Here is a 17,827-nt window from a genome sequence, read left to right as displayed (position 1 = left end):
ACCTATAGTAGAGTCTGGCACATAGTAATAGATAAATAACATGCAACTTCATAATTTAAAAAATTATTTAGTAAAAAAAAACAGCATGTTCAATAGTAAAACCAGATCACACTTCTAATTAAGGACAAAGATTCATATAAGCAATATCAGCTTTAGCAAGCTTTAAAAAAAAGTCATTAATAGGATGACACATGTTACCTCAAACAGGTTAGTTAGAAAGTTTGAGACTACTATAACCAGTACATTTTGTGGCTTCCACAAAAACCTTCTTATTAAATATCATACTTGAGAAGACATTCAATTATAAGGTAATTTAGAGCCCAAACCAATTTGTCACAGCCAAACTCCTGTTTTTATAAAGGCAGCATCTGGGTTTGTTCTGATGTCTTTTGCTAAAATTATTCCCAAAAATATTTGAGAGGGGGACCTTGGCATTCACCACATCATTTATGGATGCACACTGAAGCCTTGCCATTGCTTGGATACACACAAATCCCAGGAACTGGTAAAGTTCCTGGAAAGGGCCCTCTGTCTGGAATAGTAATGGTGTGTCTTCTTTGAATGGAGAAACAAAGTCAAGTAGTTTTGCATTAGAATCATTAAGAATTAAGGATGAAATAATTCCCAAAGACACCTTCCACTTAGAACTGCAAAAAGAAATGGCCCATTAAAACTACCCACACACTACACCTTTTAATTCTCACCTGCCCCATGGACTAAAAGGCTGACCCACCATTGTGTGTTCTGCACAATGCTTAGTCAGAAAGCCTTTTTCAGTGGGGAAAAATGGGACCTTCTTCATAATTTCTCGGATTTTGAAAAACTTCAAATATAAAAATTATTTCTTAGAACGTGACTTAGTGCTTTGCTTTAATTATGTAAAATAAATGTGGTGCAAAATTATAGGGTTAAGCTGTGCAGATGAATAGCAAAAATGATTCAAATCTAGAAGCACTTACTTTGGAACATAGGTATATTTTACATTAAAATATTAGTAAGCTTTTTTATATAAGTTAACAATAATAAATAATGTTTAACAAATTTATATTATATAAACAGCTTATATTAATTATGAAGATTAAATAACAGAATTTTGTATAATCACAGAACATCAGTTGCTATTTACATATTGGCCACCAGATGGCAGTGTAGGAAAATAAAAAAGTGAACGGACTTCAAAATCTTGATTTTATAAAAGTATTTCTCTTAGAAACAATTTAAAATTTGCTTTATTTTTTATAGAAAATGTGAAACTAGAAGTTACATAAAAACAAAATGATTATTCCAAAACCTAAAGAAAATAGCTGGTAATATCCATGTGGATATGAATATATTCAAGATTACCTACTAGGATTTTATCTGTTACTAAAGCAATTTCCATAAATTCTCTGCCAAGGTAAAGTATAACTATGCCAGTCATACTGAGCTCTTATAAACACATTTTTGCTAAACTGCAGATAAAAAGGGTAGCTCAATATTTATATTACTGGGATTTCCTTGATGGCTATAGAAGTGAAACTTTTTCTCATACAGTAGTTTTCTTATGATTCTGTAAACTAACCAGTACATTTTCCCAGTTCTATTTTCCCAGTTTGTTATTTACCTTGTAGTTTGAACTTACAAACTTATTCCTTTGTGAATTTTAAAAAATAATGTACCTTAAAAAATCCATCAATATTATAACTACAGGTTATAAATGGATATATATATAACTACAGGTTATAAATGGATATATTTTTTAAATAATATTTAAATATTCATAATATAAATATTCATTTATAACACTTCTAACATTTCATGGGCTTCTGTTTTTCTTACAGCTTAGTGTATATTCATGATGAAATTTATTTTTCTCAATATTCTGAGGTAACATATAATTTATTTTTTCAATAACCAATTTCCCTATTTACTAAGTAATCATTGGAACATGATCTGTTTTTTAAAAAAAATTAAGGTTTTTTGATATATTTGTCTAACTTTTAATCCTTTACTCTTTCAATTATTTCATGATCTTCTTACTTATTAATAAGAATTTTAGCTAATATGTATTGAGAATCACACTACTGCTAGGCTGAACACCTGACATGTGCTAAGCTGTTTAACCTTCAACAAGCTGTGGCTTTAGTTTTAATAAGGTTCCCATTGGACAGTTGAGGAAATGAGGCTTATAATGTCAGGCAAAGTGCCCAGAGTCATGGCCACCAAGGATCAAAGGTAACCTCAAATCCAGACTACCTGACACACTTTTTTGTAGGCTCATCCATCATTTCTGACTTAAATTTAAATACCAGAAGAGTAAACTGTCATTCTTATGACATGCTACTGTTATTAAGATCTTCCTTTAGAAATTTAGAAGTTTTTTTTTTTTTTTTTTTTTGTCAAACTAGAGCTGTATTTTTCAATAAGTTAGAAAAAAAAATTACATCTTTCCCTGAGTCTCCTTTTCATTCCAGGAAGAATTTATTCATTAATTCCCCATTTCAACACTTCTAAATATATTTCACATATTTATATATTCTTTTTTTTTTCTATTTTCAACTTGGGTCCTGAACACATTATTAAAAGTACTAGTAGGCAATTCATGATTTTTCATCATGTTGCTAAGGTGATTTTAAGTTTATTACTGATCTCTATCCAGGGAAAACCAAAAGATAGTCACACTCCCCATTAGTAACACCAAGAATATTTTCACCTAACAACACTCCTGCACTGGTCACTGCTGTCCTATATCAAATGGTATCTATTCCCGATGGTGGTTGCTGGTCTGCAGTCTCTTTGGCCCACTGTATAAAAGCAGAAACATATTGGTAAACAGTTTTGCATTCTATAATTTAGGAAAACCAGGACCAGTGCAGGCTTTGCCTCTAACATGCATCAAAGACATAATTGACTCCATTACCTCCTATGAGCTTTGGTTTCCCCTTTTCTAGTATAAAGGAGTTTTTTTGCTAAATCACTAGGAAAGCCACTCAAGTGCTTACATCTGATACAATCAGAAAAAAATTAAGAATTCTGTGACTGTCAAGAGTACCAACAGACAAAACAGAATCCTGTTTAATTATAATTGCTATAATTATATACACTATATAATTATTAAGAAAAATATGTCCTTGTACTACATTATAAGACAAAATTTGTGTTTTCTTAAAAACTAAAAATGTGATCATACATTACAACTTTTAATTTTTATTTTTAAATAAATTTTAAATTAACTTGAACCATGACATATTCAGTATTCAGTCCAGTCACCTTTGTTGAAATAGTGAGTGCATTTGTAAATAAGTTTCAAGCATCATTTTAAATAAATTCTATTTATACTTTGACACAGAAATTTTTTTTAATTAAGTGCGTTTAGAAGAATTTTAAACAGTTGAGCATATGTTATTCTTCTACATCAAAAGTAATATATATGTAGCTTCCTAACTGATCTCTCCTTGACATTTTTATTTCCTCAACCATCTTTTAATCCAGCACAGTGTGATGCTGATTCCAAAGCAATTGTCCAGCTGGAAATAAGGGTAGCTTTCTTCCTGTTCCATCATTCTCAAGATATAATAATCTTGGTACCATTCTATAACAAATATTTTTCACAGCCCTCTGGAAATTTAAATGCCAGCTCCTAAAGATAAAGACTTAATGAAATATGCAAATGATCATACACTGTTTGATCTACACCTTTTTAACAACATTCTGGTACAGACCTGATCAATATGTTCAATTTTTTCATGATACCTGGAGCTGATTACTTGTAAATTTTTCCTTAGCTGAAAAAACATCACTGACAGTGCAGTCTTAGCTCCATCTTCTTGAACAACAGAGAATGATATACACATATTGATGTGTTTACATAGCAAAGACACCACGATAGTGGTAATGAGTGAGGACAATTCTGATCATATAAGAAACCAAAGTTATCTTATCAGTGATGGGAATTTGTTATGAAATCCTGACAGCACTGTTAGGACTGAAAGAATGGTAGTGTGGATTCAGTCATGGCCACTATACACCTTGAAATATTCTACATATGCTAACAGCAGCACAAAGTAGTGTCCCTTCACAGGAAGACGCATACATTCTTGCAGAAGAAGGAATATAAAGAAATAAACAAAGTGCAAACAATTAGAAAATATCAGGTGAAGAGACAATAAAAAGGGAAGCAAGGCAAAATAGAACATCACTGACGTGACAGAATAATGACACTGGACATCTCTCTGAGATGTGATCATTAAGGAAGATCCGAGATAAGGCAGCATCTGAGCCAAGACCTGAGTAAAATGGGGGCATAAGGAGACAACCAGGAAAAGTTGGAAGCATCAAGATTCATGTCACAATAAACAGGAGTGATTTCTAAGCTGTACATATCTGTAAGCATGCATTGAACAGGTGCATTTAACGGATATGCTTTTTAAGCAAGGTTATTAACATCACCCGTGAGTTATTTTAAACATGAAATGGCACGTGGGATCAAAAAAACCAGGTGATGAAGTAATTACATATGAAATTTGTAAAAGAACTTAAGCAAACTATCCCTTTGGATGCAGTTCCCTTGAATTTTAAACATTTTAATAAAATTGTTTTTATGTCTTAATGGATATTTTTCAAGCTACAGCATATACCTTAAAATTCTCAAAAATTCTTTTTAAGTCTCTAAGGAATTTGCTGAAAATTTGAAAAAGGGAGTTAGTTTATTAAAGTCTAAATATTAAAGTGTATGCATTCTACTAATAATTACCTATAGGGTTCATTTATATTTTAATTTCTTTTGAATATTTTGTCTGTTAAATATTTAAAATCAAATATAAAAAGTTAAGTAACTGAACAATTTTACTATGTCTATAGTGCAGTTTAGCCCAAATCATTCTCTTTAATTATACTCAAAAATAAGTTAAACACTTTAGAAAATATTAACTAGTAAGTATTGAAATACATGGATTCTAATCCTAGTTCATCTTAACAAATGTCAATAAATTTTATATTTATAAAAACACGGCTCAGGGCTGCAGCTGTAGCTCAGTGGTAGAGCACCTGCCTCACATGTGGGAGGCACTGGGTTCAATCCTCAGTACCACATAAAAATAAATAAATAAATATATTTAAAAAAAAACAACCAAGGCTCAGTTCAGAATAAAAACATTTCCTTGTCTCATCTTATATATTGCTTCCCCATTTCCAAAACTGCATATATTACCCATTTACAAGTACCAAAAACCTAGTGCACCAAGTAATTAATGGAAAAAAGATTGTATTATGCTTGTCAACACCTTCTTATAAACTTTCCTCATATTTGCAAAGCAATTAAGTTATACTCTGGCATCTCTTTTAACAACTAAATAACCTTCATTACTTTGCATCATTATTATAATCCCTAAATTTGTCTTTTTTTCAGTTTTTTCTTCATGGGTTATAATTTATTCATGTGTCTTTTAAATGAAGACAATTTTTCAAGCACCCACATTTACCTTAAAAGAAAAGTATATAAAAGGAAATATTCTTGTTTTGTTTAATAATCTTAATTCCATATTTTCTTCCTGTTTTTCTAATAACCCAAAAGAAAGTTTTAAAAAAAATCTAAAACGAACAATTCTATAAATTGTCAAGATCTTAAAACGCAAGTCGATGATAAGCACAGGTTATAACAAGCCCCAAATGCCTATTAAATTTGCTAAACGTACCTCCTTAATGTACACCAATTTCCCAATTTCTTTTTTCATAATGACATGAAACCTGCCTGTTGTAAATACAATAAACAGTAATGTGATCAAACCCTTTTGTTGTATTTACTTGGAGACTTGCTAAATACAGCTTCTGGCTCTGGGGTCTTGGATGGAGCTTAAGGTTCTGCATTTTTAACCATTGCCTGATGGAGCTGCCAGACCAGGCACATGCTTCTTGGCCACAGGCCCCAATTTAAGAAGCAAGGGTATAAAGTAAAATCTTCTGTTCATTGACATAAATGAGCTATGGATCAACATAATGTTTTCCTGAAATCCAGATGGATGGCTATTTTATGTGACATGAAATGAAATTACTCTCTTAGATACCATTTGTTATGAAATTCTACTGACATGCAGCCTTTTACTTTATTTGAAATCTGGCAAAAAGAGGGCCTATTTTATAAGGTGTTTTTCACGGGGTAGAAATCACTTTTAAGTTCACATTGTACAATAATCTACAAAGTTCCATATACTGAGTAACAAAGTTTCTAATTGTTAAAGAAGAAAAAATATGTCCTTTTCTGGAAAACAGTAGGCATGTTTTAGAAGAAAAACTGAACATTTAAAGCACATAGGAAATGAAACATGCCTGAATTTCTTTATACAATGCAATATCATATTTCAACAGACACCCACTTTAATATTGGTTGGTATTAAAAAGTTAAGCCAGGAACTTTGAAGTGCCTTAAATTTTACTCTACTTTCAAGCTCACAAATGAGCTTCCTACCGTTTCATAGATAACAGGCAAAAACAAAACAAAACAGCAACAACAAAAACAACCAAGCAAATAAGCAAAAATGAGTCCTCTGGGTCAGAGACAAAGGATAGTTTTACATTCTCAGCAATAGCAGTAGCCTGTGTAACCTCTTTGTTTGCACAGGATTACCATACACCGGTAACAGAAAGTGACAAGCAGATGACCAGGAGTCACCTATTCAGGCAAAGAGTTGTATTTTAGACAAGAAATCTCAAAATCAAGCCCTAATCTCACGTTAAAACTCCCAGCCTACCTGACTCACCTCCAGAGACAGTATCTTAATTATTCTGCCATTTAAATCTCTCTTGGGATGAGGAATCTCTTAACTTTATGGTCTTAGAAAGCACAAAAATCAGAAGAAATTGCTTTTCATGCTTAGACATGAAGAAATATGACAGATTCATAAAGAATCATCTCACAATAGTTGGTAGAAAAGTGTAAAAGCCAGGCATGGTGGCCCATGCCAGTAATACCAGCAGCTCTGGAGGCTGAGAGAGGAGGATCAAGAGTTCAAAGCCAGCCTCAGCAACAGCCAGGCACTAAGCAACTCAGTGAGACCCAGTCTCTAAATAAAATACAAAATAGTGCTGAGCATGTGGTTCAGTGGCCTAGTGACCCTGAGTTAGATCCCAGGTACCAAAAAAAAAAAAAAAAATAGGAAGATGATAACAAAACTAATAATCATAACAATGATTATAATGTATAAGCCCTTTACATGTGATACTTTAATCCTCAATGACATTTTTGGCAATATGATTCTGTTCATTTTATAAAAGATGAAAGTTGAGATTTATTATTAGATTTAGGTGCCTTGTGGGAGGATACCTAACAAGTGTTTTCAGAGATTGTGCATTATCCCAATGCAATGCTACCCATAGGTCTGGTAGACAGGAATGTCTGAGAGGAGTGAGTCCTGGAACCAGCAGTGAGCCTTAACAGTAGAGTCGATACAGGTATGAAGTGGTGTGGGATCATTTCATCATGTTGCTGTTTATCCAACATAAACCAACAAGTACTGCGCTTCCCTGATCCAATACTATGCAAAATGAATCTGAAGATTCTACAATCGTTACCAAAGTTATTTGTGTGTATTTGAGAACATTAGCATAGATATGTTTTACACAGAGTGGTGTTGTCAAGGAAACTCCTTCTTTTAGACGTTATCTGTGAGGGAAAGACTCCAATTGGACTGGGGCTCACCTTCCCATCACGGTCTCTAAAGTGGCCACTTCCATCACTCCTCATTTTACATCTGCCTTTATAGACTGTTACTTGTAGGATAATTTAGTGACTATAATATGGGCAAAAAGGTAGATCTTCCTTTTTTAAAATTTGTCTTCTATAACAATTGCAAAGATATTATAAGAAATTATATTTTGATTATTATATTCTGGTAAGAAACGAAAGACAGCATTTTATAATGAACATGAAAAGCTTCCAAGAAGAAATCTGATATGGAGTCCTTTAACACAGTCACAAGGTTGCTATCCAGTTCTTAAGTGAGAAAGCCTAGGTTTGGACTGAAAACAGAAGATCTCTGGTAGTTACCCTTTAACATCTTTTCTACAATCAGCTTACATTTCCCTTTCTTTCTCCACTGGCTTGCAGGATTTTACCTGTAAAATGTCAGACTCCTCACTTTCATAAACAAACTCAACTTCCTCTAACATCATCTAAATTTTTGCCTGTAAATCAGAACACACTGTGATCAGATCGTAGCTCCTAGCATCTACTCCTTCTCCCATCAAAGCATATAACTGGATTAGTGGGAAAACAGCTCCAGTACGCTTGCATTAAGGCTTTGCCTAACAGCAGGCTTCTTTTCTGTCACAAACAACAGCCCTGGAGATAGCTCAAACACTCGAAAGTGATGCAGCATTAGTTTTGATATCTTATATGTGATTTAGGCATAAAAATTACTTAACAAAAGAAAATCTTAGACACACAAAGATTACAATGAGAGGCTGCTTGATTTTTCCATTTGGTGGTTCCAGGCAATCCTGGGAAAGATGACTGACATGTTTTTGGTAGTCAGCACATGAATGCTTCAGTATACCCAGTGCCTTGTTACCATTCAGCTCTGAAGTTAGACAGGTTAAATTTACACTATTTTTTTTTCCTAGTCTTTCAAACAATTTAAGAAAGAAAATCAGGAAAAAAAATACCTAGACAAATATATGTACGCACACACAAATACTACATGACATATAAATATATTTTAAAGTTTTTTCCTAGAAGAATTGCCATGTTATTAAACTATTAGGTTTGTATGAAATGAGAAGGACTTATCTGTTGAAAGCAAAAACATAATATTTTTTTTCTTTTCTGTTAGCAAATGCTACACAAAAATCAATTGTCTTTAAATGCATCCATCTCAGATAATTTGTATCCAAAGTAAAGCCAATAAAGTAAGGAGTTTTTTTATAAATTATGAAATTAATGTGGCTGACACTAGATATTGTATAATTGTAAATGAAAATATAACTACGTTTGATAGGAGCAAAACATGAAGGGTAAAGTAAATAAATATATAAAATAAAGATATATAACCTAGAAAAAATATATAATTTAGACATAATATTTATGTGTTTATCTGCAAGTATAGAATAATCCAATTCATATACGCTTTTTCAAGCCAACTTACAGCAAATTTCCATAAAGAATTCCTCTATGTAAACACAAATAGCATCTTTCTTCAAAATGGAATAATAAGTTTAAGTTTATATTTTTAAAAGTATATTTCTCTTTGCTTTTATAAGCCAGTTATTTGGATCTTAGTTTACAATTTATTTTAGTGTATAATTATTGGCTGTGACTATAAAATCAGAAAATACATTTTATATTTTTCTTGAAGAGTCAGTTTCATAAGTTTATTTGTTAAATCCATATTCATACATGGAAATGGTTATACTCCAATTCAGTCTTCTTCCTTGGAAAAGTTACTAGAAATCTGTTTCTTTATCCATAAAATTTAGTATTTTCATTTACCTCACAAGGTTTTTCTGAAAGACTGAACTAGTTACCAGGAAGAAAATGGAATACTTTCTGCCACATGAGTAGAATCATATTCTTATAATTATCCATCATCTAAGATTAAACTGAAGATTAATTCACGAATAAGATAAACAATAAATGCATATCTATTATGGATTTTATTTGTACTGATTTTCTGAATGGCAAATCAATGTCTGGAAAAATATGATCATTTAAAATAATTTAGTTGAGTTTCCAATCTTGAAAATGAACTAATGATTATTGCAAAATAATAAAATTAAACAAAGTACATGACAAACAAAAATTTCAGAATATAGTTGACCAAAAAATCAATCAAACAAAAATAAAAAAAATAACAATCAAACAAAAAATATATCTCCTTATGGTAAATAAGAGCCATGTACAATTTTTAAGAAAATAACCAAAACTAAGCAAGCCTGAGGAGGAGGTAGGAACTAAGACCAGTAATAAATTTCTCTGGGAGTCAAAGGAGAAATCACTGACCTCAACTTCCTAGTGGTTTCCTGTAATATTCTTCTTATCATTTCCACAATTGTGTACATTTCCATATCACTCTTCTTTCCTATTTTTGAATGTCTTCTTGAGATACTTTCACAATTCTTACAGTGAGTTATCAAGGTGCATTATTTCCTGATCAAAAAGCATCCCCTGTTCTTTATTTGCCCAGGTGCTTTCTGCTTACATTTTCAAGCCACACCAAGTGAGGATACTACAAAGAACTGTCAGGACCATAATACTTTTAAGAAAATCAGTGGTTTTTAAAATTTGTCAAGCATTAATAATCCCAATATCAAATCCCATCCAATTTCTTTAACTAAAAAAGAACTATTAACTCTTGGCCAAATGTTGGAAGTATAAAACTCATTCAAAGATCGTTTAATCAGAAATTCTTTTAAGACATATTTATTAATAGCATTGTTCATTTTCTATGACATATACCATTGATATCCCATTCATAATTCCATTCACACAATGCTAACTTTTAACTGCTTAAGCCTATAGCAATCCTCTGCCATTGCATATGGTGGGCTATAAAATGCCAGGGAACTATCTACCTTGGGAGCTGTCATTAATTTTGTATATTCCAGCACATTTTCTCTTGGAAAGGACAACTTTCACTCTTGTAATCAATGCTGGTTCCCAGAATTGTCCAGGGGAGGAAACTCCACTTACTCAGGAAGATAACCTATTGGATAATGCATCAACCCAATCAAAGTTGACACAAGCAGTGGTATTGGTAAACAGATATTCAGGTGGGATTCTAGAATTAAACCTTGCACAAGCCATATGCCAACAAAAACTTCCTTAGTAACAGGATGTACCAGTCATAACTGGAGCCAGGATAACACCTCAGATGCATTACAATCACTAAGATTTCCATCTATGGTGTTCTGAACTGAATGTAGATTGAAGGGGATGCACATAGCTTCTGAGAGATATGGGGACCATAGTATTCATAAAGCTAAGAGCTGGTTGTTAAATTTCCCTGAAGAAAATGACAGTCTGAGGTCAGTGAACTATGAATGAAGAGCAAAGTAAGAAACCCACAATACTTCAATATCAGCTAATAAAGAGATTCTCATTTCAGCTGTGGGAAGGTAAACATGAGCTAGAAATTAGGCTCAGCATTGGCTTTTTAGAATTGGAATTATAAAAGAGGCTCTATTCATAGGCTTGGCAGGTTTCTATGCAAAAGTCAGGGTATGGGGCTGGGGATATATCTCAGTTGGTAGAGTGCTTGCCTTGCATGCACAAAGCTCTGGGTTCAATCCCCAGTAACACACACACACACACACACACAAAAAAAAAAAAAAAAAAAAAAAACCAAAAAAAAAAACACTGATGATATAAGCAGTTTTGGGGACACTGAAAAAAATATTTAGGGTACAATTAAGCAAAGAATGGAACCCTAAGACTAATTCAATAGATATACATGGAAACACTGAATTTCTGGATTCCCTTATCCTCTCTAAGATAGGCAGACCTAATTAGTCCCCTTACTTATAGAAAGAAGCATAAAGTGTGAACCTCATTGTGTTACATAAATATTTACTAGAGGGCATTCATCATAGAGGAGGTACTGAATAATTGTATAGATAAGATGATTTGTACACTAGAGGTCAACCAGCTCTGTATGTGATAACTGGGGTACTTGAAAAATTGGCCCCAGAATGGAGAAAAAATATTAATAGTAAGAAAGGATAGGCATGGACTCATTTTCACCTATTCTTTTGTAGCTACTGCCACTGGTAAAGTGACCAGCCCAATGGGAATAGTCAAATTCCATGTTCTGCTCTTCTCAAATAATACAATCAGCAAATTCATGGAAAGATTATTACATCGCTTGTTACTTTCCCAGAGTAGGCGAAAAATTCATTTTTCTTGTTGGCACATATTCCTACAATGGGATTCTTGCATTTTCATAGTGGCACTTCTAATATCACTATTCCTTGGATTCATATACTACTTGATTTATAATCATGGTGTCTTTTATAACATCTTCTAAAATGAAGCAGACCATTTTATGGTAAAGGAAGTTCAATAATAGATGACAAAACAATACAAAGCCTAACATATGTATGTCACTAGAAACTGCTAGCCTGGTAAAACAGGTTCCAGCCTGGAGGTGACAATTCAATTTGTGATGCTGTCTTTCTAGAAGTGACACAGTTTTGAATTGTGGTTCCATGAATCATGATGGTATATTCTATAGCCAGTTTGGAACAGCCCATGAAAATGATGGCTAAATTTTCAGAAATTTTTAAGGCCAGTTGACCTCACATTGGTAGCTTGAAATTGGCCATTGTGTATTTACATCATGAAAACTGGCAAAGGGTATAAACTATATTTCCCCTTTTCCATGGTTCTGCCTCCCCAAAATCAAATGCATATGTATGAAAACCACGGCAGGAAGTAGGACTATCCCCTGTCACTATAACTCAAAGAGATCCTTTGAGAAATGTATACTCTCTGTCCCTCCAATTTCGATGAAATACGTGTTCTGCTTTTCAATTGTATGTGTGGGCATGGGACATGGGTTTTGCCAGGGTCAGTAATGATTTCAACAAATAAAAATCTACAGTTACCATATGGATGTTGTAGGCTTCTCATGGCAGTGTACCAACATGAAACAAACACCCCAAACTACCAAACAAAAAATGGTGATTATCATGGGAGTTGCTACTATATACTGTGGGCAGGAAGGACCATGAATGAAACTCAGGGAATGAGTTCAATTTCTATTTGAATGGTAATAACTAAAAATGGAAAATTGCAGAAACTACTGTTTGGGCACAGAAATCATGAATTCATAGGTCTCTGGGGTGTGAGGGGGGGACAAAACATGTGAGCCATGCCACCAAGGAAGCTACAAGTAAAAAGAGTTGAATAAGGGTACAGGAAAATGACTGGAGAAAAGATGAAGTAAATTATGACCTTGGTTCAGAGTATGCCATCCTGGTATACTGTGCTTGTCTGTTTTTTTAAAATTGTAACCAGTCTCCAACTTTAAGAATCACTGACTGGACAAAGTGGACACTGACCATCTCCCAGCTTCTAGCATAGGCAGTCTTTGGTTTCAGCATGGCCTCTTGTGGCCAGAATCTGTCCTCCCCATCATATGGAAGGCTGGTACCTAACACCACAGCTCCTTGGGATTTTGACAAGATAACACTAAAGTGAACAAACTCTTGGTTTTCCAGAATTTCTAAGGGGAATTAAGTTTCCTAAAATTAAATCTACATTCTTTAATTGGCTTTCTCCCTTCACTGGCCTAACTCCAGTTCTTTCTGTGACTTTCTCCCAAATAAACTAGTAATACTTAACGTCCATGACTGAGGCTCAGGTCTGGAAACAGTAGCCATATTTCATATCTATTAGTGTTACATAAATTTCAGTAAATATGTCAAGCTGCCCTCTATAAGATATTTAAGCCTTTGTCATTTGTTATGACAAAGATAATCTTCTTAACATTCAAGGCAATGCCTTCACAATTAATATGTTTATATGCAAATAGAGCTAAATAAGTATCTTCTCTGATCACCTTATTTGAGAGGTCAAGTATTACATTTTACTTGTTTGCATTTTTTTGATATAAGTAATCTGGAAAATCAGATTGAGATGAATCAGAGGTCTTATGCAGCATCAAGCTTTACTAAGTAATATCAAGGCCACGTGAAAACTAAAGGATCTCATGAAGTAGGCATGAGAGTTCTGGATATGGATGATGGCTATCTCCCCAGCCTTTTACTTCCTGAATTAGATGTACATCTCTCTGCCTACATAAATTCTTTAAGAGAATTTCCCAGGGTTCCTTGTGAAATTATTTAAATGGCAACATATCTCCAATTTATTCTCCAGAAAATTGTGGCACCTGTGGACATTTCAGGGAATTGTGCACCATAAATATTGGGTTCTACTAACTCTTGCTGCCCTTAGCCAGGAGTATCCCATTAAAAGCATTTTAGGGATTAAATTCTCTTCCTCTTTGTGTAGCCTTCATTTAGTTATGTGAAGCTTCAGTTGACAAGGGATTATACCAGGTCTCCTGCCTCCCACCAACCCTAGTGGCACCCTTCCAGGAAGGGGAGAAAATCAATTGCTTCTTTATCCTGTTCCTCCCAAATGAATTCAGAGGCAGATCCATTCTCATATGTTCAATAAAAAATAGCCTCACCAGAGATTTCTCCTCCTAAATCCATCTCTAAGACTACAAACATGAACTATCCAAAAGAAAATGGCCAAGAAATATTTTGCTTAAATTCAATGAATTAAAATAAAATGTGATAACATCCTATTTTTTAAAAATTTCATTTGCTTCAGAGTTCAATAATTTCTAGTGATGAGTAAGAAGGTCTAAAATGGTTCTGGGCACATTTATTTGTCTATTTGTTCTTGAGTTATAAAGAAAAAAAGCATATTTGAAAACTCTAATGCATTATGGTTATTTGTCCAGGAAGAAAATGAGCATTATAACGAATGGAAAATCACCCCCTAATCATACTGCCAAGACATTACTTCCCAGGAGTCCCAAAGGCATTGAGGAGTGAGGGGATCTCATTACCTATCCAAGCACTGCTGAGTGAAGAATATGAGGAATGCTTTTCATTCATATTCATTATTTCACTTATCATATCAGAGATAAACCCTAAGAAACTCAGAAAGAATCTTGGCATGGAAGTATAAAAGAATCAGTAAAAATGGTAGGATAGCGCAGTAAGATAGTCTTTGAACAGTATCACATATCTCAGCCTGTCTAAGATAAAAATATGACATATCCAAAATCAAAGGGAGATAGAAAATGCAGATATAATTCAGGAAAGTGCAGTCAACTTATACTCACTGAAGCTACATTCACAAAATCATCATCTGAGAGAGTTTCCAACATTTCGGAGACAGACGTTCGGATTAGTTTAAGAGTCAATCCACTGACACTTCCACTCCTGGGGACAGACAAGTGGGTCTGCATGAGTTACTCACCAGGTATTTCATCAACAGCATCATAAGGAAAGACAGCTTATGCATTAAACCTGGATCATTTACATAATATTCAAATAAGAAATGTCTCTAAAAAATTTGTAGAAGAGATTTTTTGATAGAATGAAAATAAGAAACTTTATGTTTCATCTTCTACCAATATCAATATGTATGTCTAAATGAAACTGCCAAAATTACCTGCAAGAGACAATTTATAAAATACATGGATACTCAAGGCATATTTGCTCATTCAAAGCATATGTATAAAATACCAGCCCTGAGAGCCAATTTAGCAGAGAGAGCTACAGAGGTTATAGACACAGTCACTGTCCTAGAAGCCGACTGTTTGACTTTATTGAGCCAATAATTATAAAGCCACAAAACCACTGTATGACAATAGATTTGTGAGAGAATGCCTTGTTTGGCACTCTGAAGTAGATATCCTCTACAACTTAATATTCATTTTTCTTGTCTCTATATTTTCTATGGTCCTCTGTGACCTCCCTTATTTTCGGGGCTCAACTCTAAGTGACTAACTCCCACTTCAACATCATGGACACTCATCAGTATCTTAGCTTGAAATAATGTAACAAATAAATAAAATGACCAGTATATAAACTCCTAGAAATTTTCTTATATATCATCATGTCCCTTGAAAAAGTCACAGTACTAACATTTAATAAAATAGTTAACATTCATCTATTTTATGACCAGATTTCTAAAACCGTAACTCACTTTTCTTCTGGGTTTTTATTTTTTTTGCTACTGGAATGCAACTCATGACTCAAGGCCTCACAAGGCCTTTCATGCAAGCACTCTCTCACCTTCCCAGACCCCATAAAATTTAATTGAGTCATTAATGACTCAAGTGTCAAATGAATCTTTTTTTGGTAGGAATAACTGCTTAGTTTCAGCAATTCTGTATTTAAATATTGCTCAAAATATAAATAAATAATTAGAAACAAATAAGTAGTTTTTTTTTAAAAAAATGCAGACTTTAGAACCATGCCATAATTCCCCACTTTCTGCATTATAAACATGAAAGTTTTCTCATTTTCAATAAATTAATCTTTGCTGATTTTGTTATTGTGGCTTCCTTATGTGGATAAAAAAGTATAAAAATCATGCTCTCTTTTTTTTTTTCAAACTGTCATACAGTTTCAACATATTACTATTACCTACAAATTCTCTCCAATGCTCAGCATAAAAATATGTAATAATTAACTACTTACACGTCAACCAGAATAAGCATGTCCTTAGGAGATGCAGCTCCTTGGATATACCTGAAACAAATAGCACATATTTTTTTTTTCCTCTCTGCAACATAACAAGCGTAGATATTAATTGTCTTGATTTTAACAGATCTCTGATATTGGCATTTTCCAAGCAAAGACCTAATTCCATGCAATCTCAGTAGAAAATGGCCTTTTTTCACATTCTGAAATGGCAGCTTGAAAAGGTTACATTTAACCTGACATTAGAGATGACAAAGGCATGATAATTAAATCATATTTTCCAGATATTTATAACAAAAGAACAAAAGATAGATTTTTAATACTAACAGTGAATGAAATCACCTCCCAGAAGAACATTTTCTACAGGAAAAAGCAGCCATCTTGAGCTGCAATTGTTGACCACATGTTTTTTAAACCACTCCAATGAACAACAGATTATCCTATTTTTAAATATAAAAAGTATAAGCAAAAAAGATCGGTGGTCTAGAAACTTAAAAAATGTATATATTTTTAAACAGGCCAATAAGGTAACTAAGAAATCACACAGTAGGTAATGTTAGCACCAAGAATTTCAAGTAGGCTCACAAAAACTTTACAGTATTCAAAAATCATTCCAAGAATCGGCTTAAAATGTTGATTCCTAATTTAAACACAGCCTTAGAGAATCAGAATCTGCATTTTAAAGAGACTCTAGGAGAGTTTTGCACAGATGGTTCATTGATTGTAGAGAGATTTCAAAAACCTTGAAAGCTCCTGCTGCCAGGCTACAATAGGAACTTGACTTTCTAGTCATTTCTGTGGTCTCTCTGCCCATGACTGGAAATCTAGCTTCTCATAAGCCTGCAGGTTACTTTCCCATTACTTTTCACAAAACTTGCAGCACAGTTGCCACCTATTCATGTCTGTGTTGATGAAGCAGTCAGTTTATAATCTGCATCCATGCTTGCTTCCCTATAAGAAGGTAAAATGGCAGTTGTAGGTGTGTGTTGCCATGGAAGCCTAATCTAGTTCATGCCTGGTGCCTTATTTATTTATTTATTTATTTTTGGTTTGGTTTGGTTTTTGTTTGTATTTATTTATTTTTAATTGATGCATTATCATCTGACATAAGGTGATGCATGCAGAACATCAGTCTTAATGCCTAGCATCTTAACACCACTGGTGGTAGGCTTCTCCATGGGAAGACAACAAGAGAGGATGCTGATTGCTTCTTATGGTTAGAATCTAGCTTCCATGTTTCCCACAAAACAATGAAGATTTCTGAACCCAAATCATGTGTTATAGTAATCTTTGCTTCCACTCAACAACATATGGCTCCAAAGAGATACACCAGAGAAATATTATCAAGAATAACACACAGATTAACATTGGTCACTATGATACTGGTCTGGTGTTCATGCAAATTGGTACTGGGACATTTAACAGGGAACTTAATAGTCTTAAATACATGTCCATTGAATCAACCATTATGCTGCTTAGAATCTGTTAGAAACATGAGCCAAATGTTAGGAATAAATTAAATATCCAATAATAGTTTATTTCTTAAATAAGTTACCATATATTTTAAAAATGATATCTCTTATCATGAATGTGTATTCAAAGGTAATGGTATTAAAAGGGTGAGATACAA

General features: G+C 33.5%; 1 protein-coding gene across 1 annotated transcript in view; it reads right to left on the bottom strand.

Moving 5' to 3' along the window:
• Cacna2d1 (calcium voltage-gated channel auxiliary subunit alpha2delta 1) overlaps positions 1–17,827 on the bottom strand; it is a 448,394-nt gene that overhangs the window by 95,209 nt on the left and 335,358 nt on the right. Inside the window, 2 exon segments of the mRNA XM_078040138.1 lie at positions 14,829–14,928; positions 16,195–16,245. Coding sequence (XP_077896264.1) covers positions 14,829–14,928; positions 16,195–16,245 — 151 coding nt within the window.

The sequence above is a fragment of the Ictidomys tridecemlineatus genome, chromosome 2 (assembly GCF_052094955.1).
Source record: "Ictidomys tridecemlineatus isolate mIctTri1 chromosome 2, mIctTri1.hap1, whole genome shotgun sequence".
Taxonomy (NCBI): Eukaryota; Metazoa; Chordata; class Mammalia; order Rodentia; family Sciuridae; genus Ictidomys; species Ictidomys tridecemlineatus.
The sequence above is the reverse complement of the archived record's forward strand: the minus strand, read 5'-3'. Positions and strand labels throughout refer to the sequence as shown.